Here is a 17,537-nt window from a genome sequence, read left to right as displayed (position 1 = left end):
GAGGGACACGGCCGGAAGCAAAACCATCAGAGTGAGACGAGCTCCGGCATCCTGAGACCAGCAGAGCTCACAACAATTAACTAGAGACAAGGGACTCAATCCCCTGAGCATTTGGGTTTCACCCCACCTTTGCTCTGTGTGCTTTCTAGTTGTTTGTTGTTATTGTTTAGGGGAAGGGCAGAAGAAATTAAGCAGGCGTTATGCCTGAAGCAGTGATCATTTCAAAAGCTCACAGTGTGTGTCTCTTAGCACGCGCTAGTGATGTCTCTACAGCGAAGCCTCAGGCCCTGGGTAGCTGGACACGGCCCAGGAGGCTCGGTTCATACTTGGGTCTCTCTCTGCAAGAGAAGTGTCGCCTTCTAAGTGCTGAGAGCACTCTGGGTCCTTTGGAGCATGTCCTTGTCCTACCTGATAGATAGTCCCCAAATCCTTACAGACCCGCTGTTGCTTGTCTCTCACCCAGTGACCCGCCCCCACCTGACCCCGCCTCCCAGTCCTACCCTTTCTCTGAATTCCAGCAGACCCACAGTCTCTTCTGTTGAAATGTTACTGTAATTTACATAATCATGTAATTTACATAAATGCAAATGATTCATTACATCGAAGGCTCGCAGCTGCCCTAAAAGGAATACTTTATTTTTACCCTCATCTCTGCTTTGAGATCAGGGATTGTGAGCATCAAGAGAAGGGAAACCTCGAGGGGGAGTGGACAGGCCTCCGAGGCAGGTTCCGGATAACTTAGCCAGGCTCACACATCAGATTTGGGAGCACTACGCCTGGAGAAGGGCCGGCTGAGCCGCTGGCACCAGTTGGAGGCCCTCGGGCAGCCTGAGGGCTGACCCAGCAGCAGGGCTGGTCCGGTACCGCTTCCCTCTCTTTCTCGGAGGGCTCACTGCTGATACCCCTCTGAAGGGGATTCCAGAGAGATGAAGGCAGCACTGTCCAGTAGGGTAGCCACTGGGCACGTGTGGCTATTGAGCTCTTGAAATGAAGCTAGTGAGACCAAGGAACTGAGTTTTTAGTTTAATTTAAATTTATGTAGCCACGTGTGGCTAGTGCCTATCACATTGGATGGCACAACTGTAGTGAGCAAGTCCTTCCACAGAAAATACACCTCCATTCTCACAGGCATCTGTCGGTTTTAACAAGCTTCCACTCGATATTTAATACGGGACTGAGAACTACTCTGGGTGTGTCACTGAAGACGTTCTAGTTCAATACTCACGCTCTGCAAGTGAGCTGTTATATGAGTCCTGTTTTACAGATGGCAAAACCGAGGCTCCAGAAATTCGGGTCTTTGCCCACAGTCAGGGAGCTGTAAGGCCTCAGGCTGACCGAGCGGGTGTCTCAGGCAGTACATCTCCACCACCCCAGCAAAGGATCTGGATTTTCCCTCCAGTGAGGTCTGCCTCTTACAGTCCAACATCATCCTGATTCTGCCCCACCCGCCCCCCAGTCCGCCAACAGAGAGGGCGTCTGCTGCACTTTACGTTTTCAGACTGAGAGGAATGGCTTCCTCCTCCAGCTCCTGGAATTCTCTCATTAGCACAACTGATCTTAAATGATCCAGAAATCTCTTTATCTCGCCCTTTCTGAGAGAGAAGAGACCTCTTGCTGTCCTGTTGATGACTGGCGGTCACCCTCCGGCCTCCGCTCTGGCTCAGCGCCCGTCCCTCTCAGACCCCTTCCTCACCAGCAGTTAACATCTCTCCAGCTTGGCGACATTGGGGCTCCTGCGTTCAGGGTACCCCTGTTCCCTCCCAGCTCTCCTTCTGACAGAGTGGGAGTAACTGTGGTAGCTGGAAGGTCCTCACGGAGGATGCAGGCGAGAGAACTTGCAGGTTCCTTAAACAAATCCACTGTGGTCTCACAAAGGTCGCCTGGTTTGTAAACCCTGCTGCTGGGAGGAGGAGGGGCCTGCTTGGAGCGATGCTGCGTAACCTGGGGAGCTGGGACAGCCTTGCATTTGCTCCTGGAACAGGGAGCAGGCCGGACTGGGGGATGCAGAGAGGAGCCGCTCCGCTTTCACGAGGAGAAGAACTTGGAAATTTCATTGTGTCTGTGTTTTTGCACTGCTCAGCAAACACAGTCCTTTGGGTTTAGCCACTATCCTCTCATCCTAAATCCTCCCTCCATCCCTTCTTCACCTTGTAGCCTGCCCCACACATTTATGAGATGCCTGCTCCGCTCATGCCCTGCCTTTGGGTAAGCTTTATTTCCTACCCTCCTGCAGCCCCCACTACCATCAAGTCAGCCTGCTAGAGATCCTATGTCAGAATTGCTGTTAAACCGTAAAGTGTGAAAACCATATGGGCGCATAACAACAACTTTGCAGTGTATTCCGTTGATTCCTCTCCTCAGATGGAATCGCCCTGGCCTCAGCTAAGCCATTGGCACCCCAGTCCCAGAAGCTGAGAAGGTCAGGACTGCGTTTGGTCACATCTCCTGAGGGAGTCTCCACACTGTGGAGTGAGAAGTCTGTGGAGGGCAGTGTCTGTTTCCAGCAGGGGAGGAACGATTTCAAGGTTTCAGTCTCTTGAAAGAGAATGATGCTGTTGATTTTCTCCTATTATTTTTGCTGCTTAAAATTCTAACGGTGCCAGTGATTATAATACAAGCTATGAAATCTTATCTCAGCAGTGCGGCCGCCCCTGCTCCATGGTTACAGCTTATGGTAAGCAAACCCAGGGACTGACATGCCATGTGGGGCCAGCCACCTGCCTCCCTGCTCAGAGGCCAGCCGGCCTCTCCTCTCCTGCCCGCACATCTGGGCGACTCCTGGCTCGTCTTTTCCCTGCTCTTCCATCTCCAGTGTCCCACTCCCTTAGCGGGTCTCTGGGATGCTCTGTCATCCAGGGATCTACCAGCCTGATATAAGCCTGTCTCTCTTGAAGAATTCTAGAGCAGACACTGGGACTGAAAAGCTGGTTTCCATGGTACCCAACCGTTTCTCTGAGGCCTGGAAGAAAAGAATGTTTTTTTCAAATTCACTCCTGTGTGTTCGCATTTAACTCGTCTATGGAACACGTGGAAAGCTTAGGGCAAAGCCAAAGGTAGCTTTGGAGGAACTGTGTATGGGTCAGAGAGCAGGTCCCCCCAACCAGCCGTGTGCAGCAAATCTGGGGCCCAAAGATCAGCTCCACCTCCATGTAGTCTCTGGGGACGATCACAGTGCCCAGCCCCACACACAACCAGCAGAGCACAGAGAGGTGCTTTCCCAAGTCTCGTTTTCAAAAACCCTGCTAGGAAAAGGGTGGGTCAGTTCCAAGGGCCACACTGCAGGTCGCTCAACTGTAACACATCATAAGAATTGAGTATTGTCGTAGATGAGGGACCCCTCTATCCCCAACTCAGAACACTAGGCAGGACCTGCCTCCAGAACATCACCTTGCCCCGTGACAGCAGTGGGTTGCCTGCCGCCTCCTTCAGGAGGCAGTCTGTCTTGAGGTGCTTGCCCTCCTCTCAGGAGATTTAATGGAGCTGCGAAAATAAACTTGAACTGACTTCATTTCAACCTCACGGCCTTGGCCAAACACGACTAAGGGCCGGGACATGAGCACCACCTAGTGGTGACCTGGTGGAACTGGGAGAGCAGTGTCTGGTTTCAAACAAGGCATGCTAATGGTTTCAGATTTTCTTCTACCCTAGTAATACGGCTGAGGGGTAGGAAAAGTTATTTTGTCTTCTTTACTCACAGATAGAGCATGAAAATACAGAGGGATATGCAACACCTGTCTTGAGTAAGTTAAATGGAATCAAATCTGTAAGGAATAACAAGTCCCTTTCCTGGAACCGTCAGCAACATCAAGAGTCTCCTGTCCTTCTCATTTTGAGTTTTCAGACAGGACGACTCCAGTGCGCCATCAGGATGGTCCAGTACCATACTCTCTCACAGGAACATTCGGTGAAAAGGGCCAATTGCCTCATTTTCAGTCTTCTGAATGGGTGGTCGGCTGATCGCCTCCCCCAAGGACCGCCAGACGCTAGGAGGCTGTTCATAACTCACCGTCTGCCTCCTTTCTCACCAAAAACAACCCTGTTTCCGTTTAGATTTCCTTTAAGCCCTGATTTCTAGTCCCTTCTGTCACTTTATTGTTCTTTTCTGAGTCCTCTAATTTTTATACCCAATCCTCTTCAAGTAGTGGGATAAGATCCAGACCGTTGTTTGCTCATTAGCCACAGGGGAGCTGAGGCCTCCTGGCTCCGGTTGTCAGTGACAGGGCTTCACCATCAGTAATTTGAAGGTTCCAGGGCACCACCATCTGTTAGCACCTGTAGCGAGATCATCAGCATTTCCCTCCCCGTCTGCCTCTCTGAACCATGTTCCCACCCCCCGGCTCCCCTTGCCACCGCCGTCACCTTGACTGCAGGCTCATGATGCTCTGTCCTTAATTGTGTATCTGGTCCAGTCTCGTCCAGGCATGTCCCAGTCTTTCTCTCATTTATTGTGTTCCCTGCAAATTCTGTTCCTACTTTGGGATCCTTTGCACAATTAGGCCTATTCTGATTTTTTTCATTGATATGATCATTGACTAGTCGATAGCTAAAGATGTATTGATCTGTGCCCCCACCTGTCAGTCAGAGGACACAGAATAAGGGCTTCCTAAAAGCTGCTTTCATATTACAGAGTATCATCTGCCTTCCCTGATGGATGAAAATTAAATTGGTGCTCTAATAAACTCTTTACCAGGATCTTGTGCTCTCAAGTGGCTACGAATTGATTGTTCCAGCCTGCTGTCCAAGACTGATATTGAATTAACTTCAATTAATAGAAATCGTTTTCCAACTTAAATCGTTTGTTCTGTTCCATGATTTCTTGGCAACAATTTTTTAAAAGCTAGTGATTATACAATAGCAGCTGTGAATGCCTTCCAGGGAGTAGATTCCATACCATCCAACCTAGATCACAGGATGATTTCCTTTATGTCTTTAATTCTCTTCCCATTCTGGTTTGACACTTTCATCCAAATGACAACCTGGTGAATCCAATGACAATGACAAGAGTCACAAAACTGATGGAGCCAATGTCTTTTTCAATGACCTGTCAGGAAGAGCGAGTTACAAATAAGTGTGGCCTGTTTCTCCTCATCCATCTCTTTACACCTTGGGGATAATTGGAGCGAGGCCCTTCTATGTGACTTGAGCTGTATCCTGCTCGTCCATAAGGTTTTCTCTGCATCTCTCACAACTGGTGGTTATTGTCATTGCTGGGGGGACCCAAGCAATGCCCACGTCATTAGCTGAGTTTACCATCTACGTGTGATAATGACACTTTACACCCAGATTGTCCTGCAAGTTTCTGCCTTAGAGTCTCCAGAGGGCCACTGCCCTTGAAGGCAAAGCCCCTCAGAGATGATCACTCTCAAAGCGGTCGTATCCCATGAGAGTGGAAAGAAGGCACTGTGAACCAGCCCTCAGCTTCCTGCTTGAATAAAATGTGACTGCACCCATGTGGTTTAAACAGCATGCCATCTGGGCAGATAAGTGTCACGGAAAGAACACTAAATCAAGAGCCAGGCCTGAGTTCTAGAACCAACTCTGCAGCTAATTGAGCAATGAGGGAAAATTACTCATGTTCTCTGTGGCTCTGTTTCCCTGTATAAATCAAAGGACTAGGATAATACCATATTTTCCCCCAAAGTGTGAAGTGATTTTAGATGATATATGGACTAGAACTTAAACAAATAATGTTCCATTGTGTATTCTCTTTGGATCCTAACTGATCAGAGGAAATGTTGGACACTTGTGTGTCTTCCACTGCTTCTGACCCTTGCTAATCTCCTTTAATGAGAGAGCAGGCCTGTGGCCCAGAGCCTGGGCAGCCCACAGTGTCCAGCCAGGATGCTTTGCAATCACTGTTATCATTGCATTTATTTTTCCCCCTCTACATGTGCTGGCAAGTGGTGCTGATTCTCCACTTCTGGTTGTGATGCAAAGTTTCCTTTGAAAATAAATTCTTTTAAGGGAAAAAAAAAAAAGTCAACTGAAAGAAAAATATTGAGTACGTAGAAGTCCATGTGCTTGCATAAAAGCTTGAAGATGCTGTACAGAGCACAGAGGTATGCAGACATCCTACAGGTGGCCCCTAAGTGGCTAACGTTTGGGAGCACCTGCCAAGTTCCTACACCCCTTTCCAGATCTGAAATTCTACAGTGTGTCTTGCTCCACACAGCAGATTGGTCCTACTTCCCTCTCACTCCACTGTTGGACAGAAATTGCAGGAAGGGTAGGATGATAACCGGATGCTTTTCCCCTCTGCAACATGCCCACTGAAGTCTGCCAGCAACACCTCCTTCCACAAATACCAGCCAGAGACCAGACCAGCACAGAGGGGGTTTCCCACAGGTGCTTCGTGTTCCAGGCCACCTCCAGCCTCGATTCCCGCCAAGCTAGCAGCAAGGGTGGACAACGTGCAGTCATAAAGCGTACATGTGCGCGTGTACACATGTGTATATCTAATCTTCTATTTTTCTTTGTTTTTTTCACAGTTCATTTACGATGAACAAGTTTCCTGGTAAGTACCTCTTTTTCCCTTCCAATTTCTCCTTGTTATGTTGCAGAGCCAAATATATGAAAGACCAGAGTCAGGGTTTAGGAAAGAAAGGGAAGTGTCATGGTAGCTTGGAACAGCTAGCATTTCTTGGGGAACCCTCGGTCCACCTCAACAGAGAAATTAAATTGGTTTTCACAGAACAGAGACCTTTTCCCTTGGGCTGAGGTGGTAGGCTTCCACTTGGGATTCCAATATCTCACTGTTATCATCCAGGTTGGATGGCATGACTTAGCTGTGTCTTTCTGCAGTCAGCCATTGCTAGGCCATGGTTAAGATTTGACTGATATTTTCAAATTGTGTCCAAATCATGTCCGCATATCCCAAATACCCTGTATATCTCAGGAACTGGATACGGAGGCATCTCAGTGACTTTTAACCCATTAAAGTTCGGCTTGACATTCAAGAAGATCTTAGAGCTCTGAAAACATCAGTGATTTTTTTTTTTTATAGATAAAAAACTTTGCCCAAATTAAACATATGGTAACATTGGCATTTGGGCCAACTGTCCAAATCACCTTTTTCGAAATGGGTTCTGAGCAAGTCAAATCTGTTTGAACTGGAAATAGAAATTGGGTGTGTTGTGCATTCTTGTTACGTTTTTCAAATATTTGATCTGTAGAAGTAGAGTAGTGTGAAATAACATCTTAGGAATGGATGGGTGTGGCACTGTAGGTGCACGACTTTCTTGGTATTATTTAAAGCTAAGGATGAGCTAGAAAAAGAAGTAGAGCCTTCACTGTCTCCACCTTCAACAAAATGAATGCTAACTGTTGTGGGAGTGACGTCTCTGTGTCTTAGGATATCTCTGTGATTCTCAGAATTTGAGAGGAATAAGGGAACTTAGCAGATTGACAATAGATGCTATGCACTATGCCAGGGTATTAAGATACTTTTCTCAGCTCTCTCTTTCCTCTGTCCAAGACGGGTGAGGAGGAGACAGCTCGGAGAACTTGCTTTTAAGACCCATAATCTCTATATTGACCCCCCCCCCCAAAATTAGAAGGAAGTCTTCTTTGACTAACAGTGATCAATAGGCTGAAAGGGATCAAGATGCCCAGGAGCACCTCGGTCAGAGGTCTGGGAGACCCTCCTTGTGGGATCCACCTGGATGGAGTCGCCAAATGGAGTGGTGATACTTTTCCACACTTCCTTGGGAATTAAGTGCAGCACAAGAAAACTTGCAGAAGCATTCTCGCTCAAACAGATGGCACCGTTAGCACAAACACCGCTGGCCCTCAGCAAACAGTAGGTGCTTAAGTGTTACTCAGTGTTGCTGATCTTTGCTAACAATGCTGCTATCAAGACAAACTAGTTAGGATCACAGTTGATCTCTGAAATTTTTCCGTTGCTTTTGTGCAGAAAACCTTAAGAAAGGCTATCCACGGGTGGTTTACTGTCCATCCGTCTTAGAGGGAGCTCTCTTTTCTACATCTCCCCGGCTGTGCTGGTGAAAACCGTGGCAGGAGGAGATGACAGCAGGGTTCTTGAGCACCCTGTTTCAGTGCTTACCCTCAAAACGTCTTTTAGGATGTTTCAGATGGTATGGAACAAGAAAGGGAGGGTCTGTTTCCTCTTCGTTCCAAAGGCTGAACCTCCTCTGAGGTTAGGAGATTAGAACGCCAGGTTCCTATGATGGAAAGTCAAGCCTGAGCTGAAGGGCCCAGATTCTGAAGTCATGGGACCCTCAGCCTGAGCACCACGTCTCCCACGTGAGTGAGGAGACAAGAGGGCTACGGATAAACGAGTTGTAAATTCCCAAGCGTGCTTTGTTCCAGCCTGGGGCGGGTTGGAATCATAACTCATGCACAGGCGTAGCTGCAGAGAAGAACCAGGGGGAGGCCATCATGGCGCCAGAGCACCATTCCCGGCCCATCGCCTGTTACATAATTATTGTTATTATGCGCATGGGCTGACAGAGAACATTTTTCACATGAGTGAGGCTGAGAAGTTAAAGTCTGTGCCACTGGTTCATAACTGCTTTGGGATTTCCAGGGATTTCAGCTCCTCATTTGAATGCAAAATATAGTGAACTTTAAGATATTTTTCACTGTCCACATCTCTATCTTCTAACCTAACCAACCACAAGCATTTATTTTGCTGAAAAGGTGTGTCTAAGAGCTGATTTCTCTCTTTGAAGCCAGATTCTTCAGTCTGTGTAATTAAAGCACAGTACTGTTTCAGTAATACCTTAAACAGTGAATTCCATTCCTTGTAGAACATTCCAGCATGTCCTAGAAATTTCAAGGCAGGTAACCAGTTCACCTCAGATCCTCAAAAGGAAATTAATTTCAGTTGTGTTTATTTTGAAACTAGAGTACTCTTTAGGAGGAAAGAAGCCGTCAAATACAAATAACAAGAACAAGGTATCCCCATCATTCACGATTTAGATTCCTTTACCATTCCTGAAGCAGCTTTTTGCAATAAGTCACATTCAGCCAAGAACTGGCAGTAAGAAGGCTTTTAGTAGCACGTAATAAAAAAAACCAGCTACAGTAGATTAAAGAAATAGTGTTCCTTTTTCTCACATAATAAGTACCCCAGGTGTAGGTAGTACGATAGCTGTGCTTTTCTCTTCGCCTTTCCTCCATGGTCCCAAGATGGCTACTGCAGTTCCAGCCATCAAGTTTGGATTGAAGGCAAGAAAGTGGAAGAAGGGGCTATGTCATTTTATTTAACACCTTTCCACTATACATCTCTTTGGTCACAACTGGGTTTGCCTTGACCAATAAGAGGCCGGGGAAATAGAATTATAACTGTAGACCAATTATTATTTATCCGGGGGGGCCACCCTCCTTAAGATCGAAGGGTCTCCATTCACTGCCTCAACATAGTGAAGCTGTTGTAGCAGGCAGGACATGGGAGTATCTGTTGGGTGCGTTTCAGTTGGATACCTGTCCCCAAAAGACACTTAAAAATAGAAAGCATCAGAGAGCCACCTATTAGGATGTGACTTCAACCTGCAGAGCAAGGGCCATGAATCCATACTGACAGCTCAGCAAGGCCCACAGTGTTGCCAGAAGGAATTTGGAATGTGTCTTCAGTGAGTCTGAGGGCCTGATAAGAAAACTGAAATATCCAGAGTGGTGTTTTGTTTCTTCTTGAGCCTCAAGTTGTGACTTTGAGAGAGAAAGGAGAGCCTGGGGACACACCTGGAGACTATCCACCTGCATAGTGTTCAAGACCAGCTTCCTCTGTTCTGGACCATGATTAGGAAAGTGGAGCCATGCCCTCCGGGCGAGAACAGGGAGGAGCAGGGAGTAGCCCCCCCCAACACAGGCAAGAAGTATCTCTGGTGGGAGAAGGAGGGGCCAGTTGAAGGTGGCTCAAAATGGAAGTTTGTGAGAAGGGAAGAAACAAACCCAGATCATACCACAGATCAGGGCCGCAGAGGATGCGTGTGGGCTGTGGTCAGGAGAGGCAGAGGGAGAGGAGCGTTCTCAGGAGAGAGCCACATGACTTCTGAGTCTGCGTGTGGAGTTGGCCCCATTCCACAACTGTTTCCCAAGCAGGTCCACATGCCAGGCTCCATTCCAGAACTGGACACAGAACATAGAACCAACCTTGGCCTTGACCTTGGGGTTCTTTCAGGGTTGAGGGGGAGGCAGACGGCTGACATGTAATCGTGGGGTTGTTTGGAGACACTCACAGGCCTGTGGGGAGAGGGAGCGTGGGGGAGGGACCCCAAAGAGCATTAAGCATTAAACTAGATGTATCTTCTCTATATTGTTATTATAAGTAAGTAAAATACCTTCTTAGTTTCTTTCCCCAAACTGTTTCCTACATCCCTCATCCTTGATGATCGAACACTCGATCAGGCAGCAAAGCAGAGGGCAGCAGAGCCACAGCACGGAGGCCTCCCAGAGCCTGGGGCATTTCGTCGGGAGGACGTGCTGGGTGCGCTTGAGTCCGGGCGCCAACAGAGCACGCCTGAAATGTCAGCAGAAGCAGGGCACCCCCATCTCACGAGCACCCCTGAAACACAGCAGAGAGAATCTTACTCGGATATTGCAGTGGAAGGGCTTCTTTGAGTAAAAACTCAAAAAGAGCTGAAGGAATTAGAGAGCATAAATATACCTGTTTACATGGTGCCGGACTGAGCTCACCTGAACTGAAATATTTCATTGACGTTGGGTCGTTTCCTGGTGACCCCTCCCTGAGTCTGTTCGAATCCGTCTTAGGTATCTCTTCCTTCAAAAATGCATGCTGTGACTAAAATCTCACTTTTCCCAGTGAAGTTTATGCCGCATATACATTGTTTCAATGAGTAGGAACCATGTTCAGGCCTCTGGAGGTGTTTTGCAGCTGAAAATTGATGTTTAGGGGAAGCCTCCCCGTGCACAGATGAGCCGAGGGCTGCCCTGTGCTGGGGAGAGAACAGCAGGCCACTGGGGCAGGAGGCAGTTTCTGTTTGGAGGGAATTAGCTTTTTTAAATACCACTGCAGCCAAAACTCTAATATATGCATCCTTTTTACATTTGACCACATAGTTCCCCAGGATCAATTTCTAGATGAAACTTGAAAAGAATGAGGAAGGAAAGGCATAACCTGGACATTCTTCATAGAGTGTTCTCCAGATACCTTTTCTCAAAGCCAAAATTACCCCTTCAATTAGCGAATTTAATTCTACAGCTAAAAGGGAACCTAGAAATCAAGTTTCATTGTTTTTTAGCTGAAAGTTACTAAAATAAAAAAAAGAAGTATTCAAATTACCAGAAGTTCAAAGTACCTTCCAGTGGGTTTCATTATTTTTTTTCTTTCTTTCTCTTGACCATTTTCCTACTCATTCATTCTTATCCTTCCTGCTGGCACTTTCCCAGGTTCTCTCTCTTTCTCTCTCTCTGTCCTTCTCTCTCTCTCCTCTCTCTCTCATCGTCCTCTCCCTCTCTATCTCCCTCTTTTTCTGCTTATGCCCAGCTCCTATGTACCCAACAATTCCTCGCTTGCCCCTATCGATTCCTCTAGTTTGCCCTTTGTAAATATATCTGAATAGTTTTAGTGAATGATTAAGCTGTGGATAGGTTTATAAATAGAGGCCTATATGCAGCAATATTATAGGAGGCCTGCTGTGTTCAAAAAACTCTTTTGGGTGAGCAAATAACAGAGAGGAAGGAGCATTTTCCTTTAGGTAGAGAAGAAAGAGAAAGATCCTTGAAAGCAATATGCAGCATAGAAAATGTCTAGAGACCAGGAAGCATTTGTAACCAGTTTTTACATCTGCCTTGTCCTTGCCGTGCTTGGTAGGGTTAACTGCCATTCACATCAAATATGTTTTTAAAGATCACCTGGTGTGTTGCACGTCTGCCTGCGGTGGCTTTTCTTAACTAACCAGTCTTGGTTTGTACACAGGTGGGAGTCTTTAGTCCTTGTGCTGATGTATCTTATCTACATTGTCATTATGAAGTAAGTAAAATACCTTCTTAGTTTCTTTTCCCAAACTGTTTCCTACCTCCAACATTGTGTGACCATATGGAAAGAGGAACCGGGGAGAAGGCAGGTATCTGACTGGTTTTCAATGCATGCCATCACAGACTCATCCAGTTGCCTTGGCAACCTGCTATGAATCACTGCAATTTTGATTAGCAGCAATAGCAAAGGCCCTTCCAACCCTTATGTCTGATAGAATCAAAGCTTCAGAGTTTCATTTGAGAAATCTCTCAGACCCTTGCCCCTCTTCAGAACCTGGCAACTAGCTTTTGGCTGTTTCTTCACTCTCATAACAAGAAAGGAAATAAAACTCAATAAGTTATGCTTCTATATAGGCGGTGGGAAGATGGGACCAGAGCTAGTTAAGAAATGACTAAAACCATGGATTAAATCTCTGCAGATTTCCATTCGTATTGTAATAGTCATCAATTGCTGTGTAACAAATGACCCCAAAACTTATTGCCTTAAAACCATGAACATATATTAGCTCATGCAGTTTCTGAGAGTTAGGCATCCAGGAACAGCTTAACTGGAGGGCTCTAGCTGAGGGTCTCTCACGAGATTGAAGGCAGGAGGTTGGCAGGGCCACCATCCTCTATTTGACTGGGCCTCCAAGATGACCCACTCACGCACTGGACGAGTTGATGCTGGCTGTTGACTGGAGGCCTCTATTTCTCACCACACAGGCCTTTCCTTAGGGCTGTTTGGGTGTCCCCATACATGGCAGCTGGCTTCCTCCCGAGCAGGCGGTTCAAGAGAGAGAACAAGAGGGATCCTGCAGCGCCTTTTACAATCCAGTCTCACAAGTCACACACTGCCGCCTCCACCCTGGTCTCTTTATTAGAAGCGAGTCACCAAGTCCAGGGCACACTCATGGGGTCCACTTCACCCTTTGAAGGGAGGAGTGCCAAAGAATTTCTGGATATATTTTAAAACCACTGTATCATATGTTCTTTTTCTCCTTTGAGTCAGGCAGCTTACTATTTGTGTCAAGAATTATATTGCTGGTGTTTCCCATACTCTAAGGTAAAATGCAATCACCATGGGTGTGAACCTGCTGGTTCATCTTTTTGCTAAGTACCATTTAGGGGAGGAGCTTATAAATAGTGCAGAGATGTGCTGTGCTGCAGCTTCATGCCCCCTAGGGTGCTGTTTCTTCTACTCTCAGTTAACCCATGCTTTCCCCAGCACGTGTGAGTGCAGGAGTGACTGCCTTCTCTAGGAGCAAGAAAGTAGAATCCTATCAGAAAATGCCAGTTTGGACATAGCAGGTAGCAGTCTGGAATTAACATGTCAAGTTTTCCTTGCTGTTGTGGCCTGACGAAAAGTAATTCTGGCCTCTAGTGGCTAAGAGCCCTGTTGGGAGAAATCGATGTGGCCATTGGCAAAAGTCACATGCACAGTGAAGGTGGGAGCTGACTTGGCTGATGTCCAGAGTGGGCTGTAAGCAATCAGTTGCCAAGCCACTCAATATGGCATCCAGCCTTCACCTCAGGAGCTGTCTGATGGTCAGCGTGGACCCGATATCTGGGTCTTCTTACTGGAGGAGGGCATTTCTTGAGTAGAACCTTACCAAACATATCCTGGTGTGGAGTTACCGTGAGGTAACTGACAAAGAAAACAGGTGCTTTTACCACAAATCACCTTCCATTTAAAAATACCAATAGATGGGCTCTCAGGCAAATCAGAGTTGGCTCAAAGGCTTTCCAGAGTTTCTAGACTCCAAAGTGAAAGGCCTTAAAGATAGGAGCAGCCATCTTGCTTCTCTTTCTCTCACATAGCACAACAATGAGGGAATCATTGCCACACTGAGAGGGCCTCCACAGCACGTGTCTTCCTCAGCATTTTCCATTTGATTATTTCACCTTTTTTTTTTTCAACTTTTTGAGACTTTAAGTTTGAATCCCCAAAGAGTCGAGTCCTCTCTTCCCTTTTGAAAAGGTGGATTGGTCGATTATTCCAGAAGAATTGACTGTCTGCTCTATGCCCAACGTTGATCTTGGGTTTTAAATCTAAATTTGGATAAGGTATGTTCCATACTGAACTCACTGGGGCCTTCACAGAATAAGGAAGTCTTCAAAACCAGATTTCATCCAAAGGGAAGGAAGATTGAGGAATCTTGCCAGCATGCACTCTGTGACCGTTGCACTCTTCCACTGACCCATCGTAAAGCCTGTGAGTTGCTGGCAGGGCCTGTGGACGTTAAGATAACGCAGTGAACAGTTTCTCTGCTCTACCCCAAACCATGCCCCGTGTGAAAGCTAATGAGGTATGTTTCTGCTGATGCCTTAGCTTTACCAGCATTCCAGCTGTTCAGACCAGCAGGATACAAACAAAACGGGGAATGGCTGCTACTGTGCTCACAGAATTTTCTGCATAAATTCTGGCCCTAAGTTCTAAATTGAAATTTCTGCTCTTTAGCCATCCCCCTCTGCAATCACGGGCTTTAATCATTGGGTTTTATAAAATCTGATTTATAAAATTGCATGCTTCACAATAAAATAGCGTCAGGATGCAAGCACAAAATTTAAAACATTCAATTAAAAATATAAAACAGAGCAGCAGCAGTTAAATACAGCATATATTAGAATCATCAACTGCCTCCTGGGTAGATGGCTTTAGAATGACTTTAAACATTCTGTCTGAAGGTCAAAAAGCAATTTCAGTTTGCCAGATAGGTGGAAACCTGAAGGGAGCATGAGGCATACCTGGTCTTGGCAAGGACTGATTCTGGACATCTGGGTTGCTTCTTTGGGATTCGGTCCCCAGATGACGCAATATGGTCTGGTGGTTAAGATCGAGTGCTTCACGTTCAGCCCTGGCCGCAGATCCCACCCTGCCACTTGCCAGCAGGGGGACGTTGGCCGAGTGATTCGGCCATTTTGAATCTCAGTTTCCTGTTCTACAAAACAGGGTTAATAATACTTCCTACCTAAAGGGGCTTTTGTAAGGTTGGAATGTGATGGCATAGTTAACTTATTAACCAATATCTGCTTTCAAGAAAGCTCTTATAATAATACTATACATAATATTATTATCCTGTTATTCAAATCCAAATAAATTGTAACACAGTTGTTAACTTTAAAAGCAAACCCTCATGCAGGACAATATTTCTATGGGGAACATGGACTCTGAGTCAAGATAACAGAAACACACCCTCTCCCCCATAGCTCTGTCTGTGGGGGGGCATTCATGTTGAGTCTAGAAAGTAGAGACACCATTCCGTTAAGAATGTTAACTATAGGGGCCAGCCCAGTGGCGCAGCGGTTAAGTTTGTACGTTCAGCTTCTCAGCGGCCCGGGGTTCGCCGGTTCGGATCCCTGGTGCGGACATGGCACCACTTGGCACACCATGCTGTGGTAGGCGTCCCACGTATAAAGTAGAGGAAGATGGGCATGGATGTAAGCTCAGGGCCAGCCTTCCTCAGCAAAAAGAGGAGGACTGGCAGTAGTTAGCTCAGGGCTAATCTTCCTCAAAAAGAAAAAAAGAATGTTAACTATATACAACAGTCAACACAATAGTATGGCGAGCCCATGTGCCCGTCACCAGCCCCCACAACCGTCAACCGCAGTTGCTCCGTCCACAACTGTGTCCACTTCCCTCCCTCCATAAGATTTGAAGCCCTAGACATACCAATTCATCTACAAAAATTTCAGTATATGTCTCTAAATGGACGTATTTTTAACATAACCACAATATTATTATCCTAAAATCAATGCTAATTTTTTAATATGATTAAATATCCAATCAGTGTTCGAATTTTTAGTGGTCTCATAAATATTTTTTACAGTTTTCTTTTAGTCTCATAAATGTCATAAATATTTTAAAAATCAGAATCCAGATAAATTCCACTCATTACAATTGGTTGCTCCATCTTCTGGATCTCTTTTAACTTATAAATTCCCCCTCTGTTGATTTTTTTCCTTGTAATTTATTCTTTGACAAAGTGTGTCTGCTCTGCAGTTTCCACAGTTTGGAAATTGTTGATTACATCCCATGTTGTCGTGTGGCCTGTTCCTTTGACCTGTTCCTTTGACCTCTGTGTTTCCTATATGTCAGCCATCAATCTGATTCAGGTTAGACTATGTCCCAGGTGGTGGTGAATTCTGCCATCAGCAGGCACATTGGTGTCTCCTGTCTCTCTGTTTGTGATGTTGACAGTCACTGATGCTCAGTAGCTGGCTCCATTATTTCATTAGGATTGCAAAATAGTCATCTTCTAATTCTTTTCCCCGCCTCTTATTAACCCTGAGAGTCCCCCAGGATTGGTCTTTTCACTGCCATCACCATCACTTTTGACTGGTTTTCTGTTCTCCCTCATGTGATATAAGAAGGACCCCAGGTTCCCCAGGTGTACAGGAGGGGGCTTATGGAAGAGAAGCCTCAGCCACAGAGGACCCCTTCATCTGTACTGTAGTGGCTGTCATGCCCCCGTAGGCCCACCCACCCACAGCTACACTGACAGAAGAACAGGACAGGCACAGGATACAGTGGGGAGAGACTCCAGAGAGTGACATGTCTATAGCAGCAAAAGGGATCAGGAACAAGAGGAGAAACAGCTGGAGTTGCTTGCCAGTTGGCAATTTAGAGTCACCATGCCCGGCTGCCGTTCCTATAGGAGGCCAGAGATCAAGCTGGTAGGATACCTCGATGGGTTGTCCTGTGGCCAGGAAGCCATCAAGATCTTTAGGTCTTTGAGTTGGGGAAAGAGCAGCAGTGGCCCACAATGCCCTGGAAACTCTCCCCAGCTGTCTTTGCCCATGGGTTTTCTAGGATTCCTCCATGAGAGTCTTCTAATACTAAAGATGAAGGAACCAGAACATTTACCTGCCAAAAACACCCAAGGAATTTGTGTAAGCTTCTTCCTTTCCAACACATGTGTTAGGAGCACTGCACAATGTGTTCACTCAATCCTTATGGAGAATCATAGCCCAGAATTTTTTCATAAAGCCAAGAGCCCGTCGGACCTGGAATTACAGCATAACGGTAACAGAGATTCACAGGATCCCAACCTGTGACCTCAGGAAACCAAAGACAGAGGCCTAGACCGCCCACCAGCCTGTAACTCGTAGGCCATGAGGTGCTGCACTGGGTAGCGGCACGAATGAGACATTCTCTGCTTCCCCACTAAGCGTGTCCCTGCCACCAAGGCCCTGGAGACCCGGCCCAGAGAAGGTAGACCTTGCCCATCCCACTGAGTCTCATCACAGCCCTTCTATGCACAGACTCCCAAGTAAGAGAACTCAATCCAGAGGTCCCGCCATTGACATTGAAGATGTTGCAGAGAAAGCAGTGTGTCACTAATTACTTATGTTCTGTTGATTTTATTTTCACTTACCATATCCTTAAACTGGAAAATGGAACATGTTGCATATTCTGAGGGGTAATGGGGTGACAAAATAACATTACAGTCATGTGCCACATTACGAAGTTTTGGTCAACAACAGACTGCATATACGATGATGGTCCCCTAAGATTAGTACCATGTGGCCTAGGTGTGTAGTTGGCTATACCGTCTGGGTTTGTGTAAGTACATTCTATGACCTCAAAACAACAAATC

At 46.4% G+C, this 17,537-nt stretch overlaps 1 protein-coding gene across 3 annotated transcripts in view; it reads left to right on the top strand.

Moving 5' to 3' along the window:
* The window catches only part of SLC24A3 (solute carrier family 24 member 3), a 458,948-nt gene that overhangs the window by 402,594 nt on the left and 38,817 nt on the right, over positions 1-17,537 (top strand). For all 3 annotated transcript variants that reach the window (XM_008517772.2, XM_008517773.2, XM_070589502.1), the window contains 2 exons: positions 6,489-6,514; positions 11,900-11,953. In XM_008517772.2, the coding sequence (XP_008515994.2) occupies positions 6,489-6,514; positions 11,900-11,953 (80 nt within the window). The remainder of the gene's footprint in view (positions 1-6,488; positions 6,515-11,899; positions 11,954-17,537) is intronic.

Source organism: Equus przewalskii, chromosome 21, assembly GCF_037783145.1.
Source record: "Equus przewalskii isolate Varuska chromosome 21, EquPr2, whole genome shotgun sequence".
Lineage (NCBI taxonomy): Eukaryota > Metazoa > Chordata > Mammalia > Perissodactyla > Equidae > Equus > Equus przewalskii.
The sequence above is the reverse complement of the archived record's forward strand: the minus strand, read 5'-3'. Positions and strand labels throughout refer to the sequence as shown.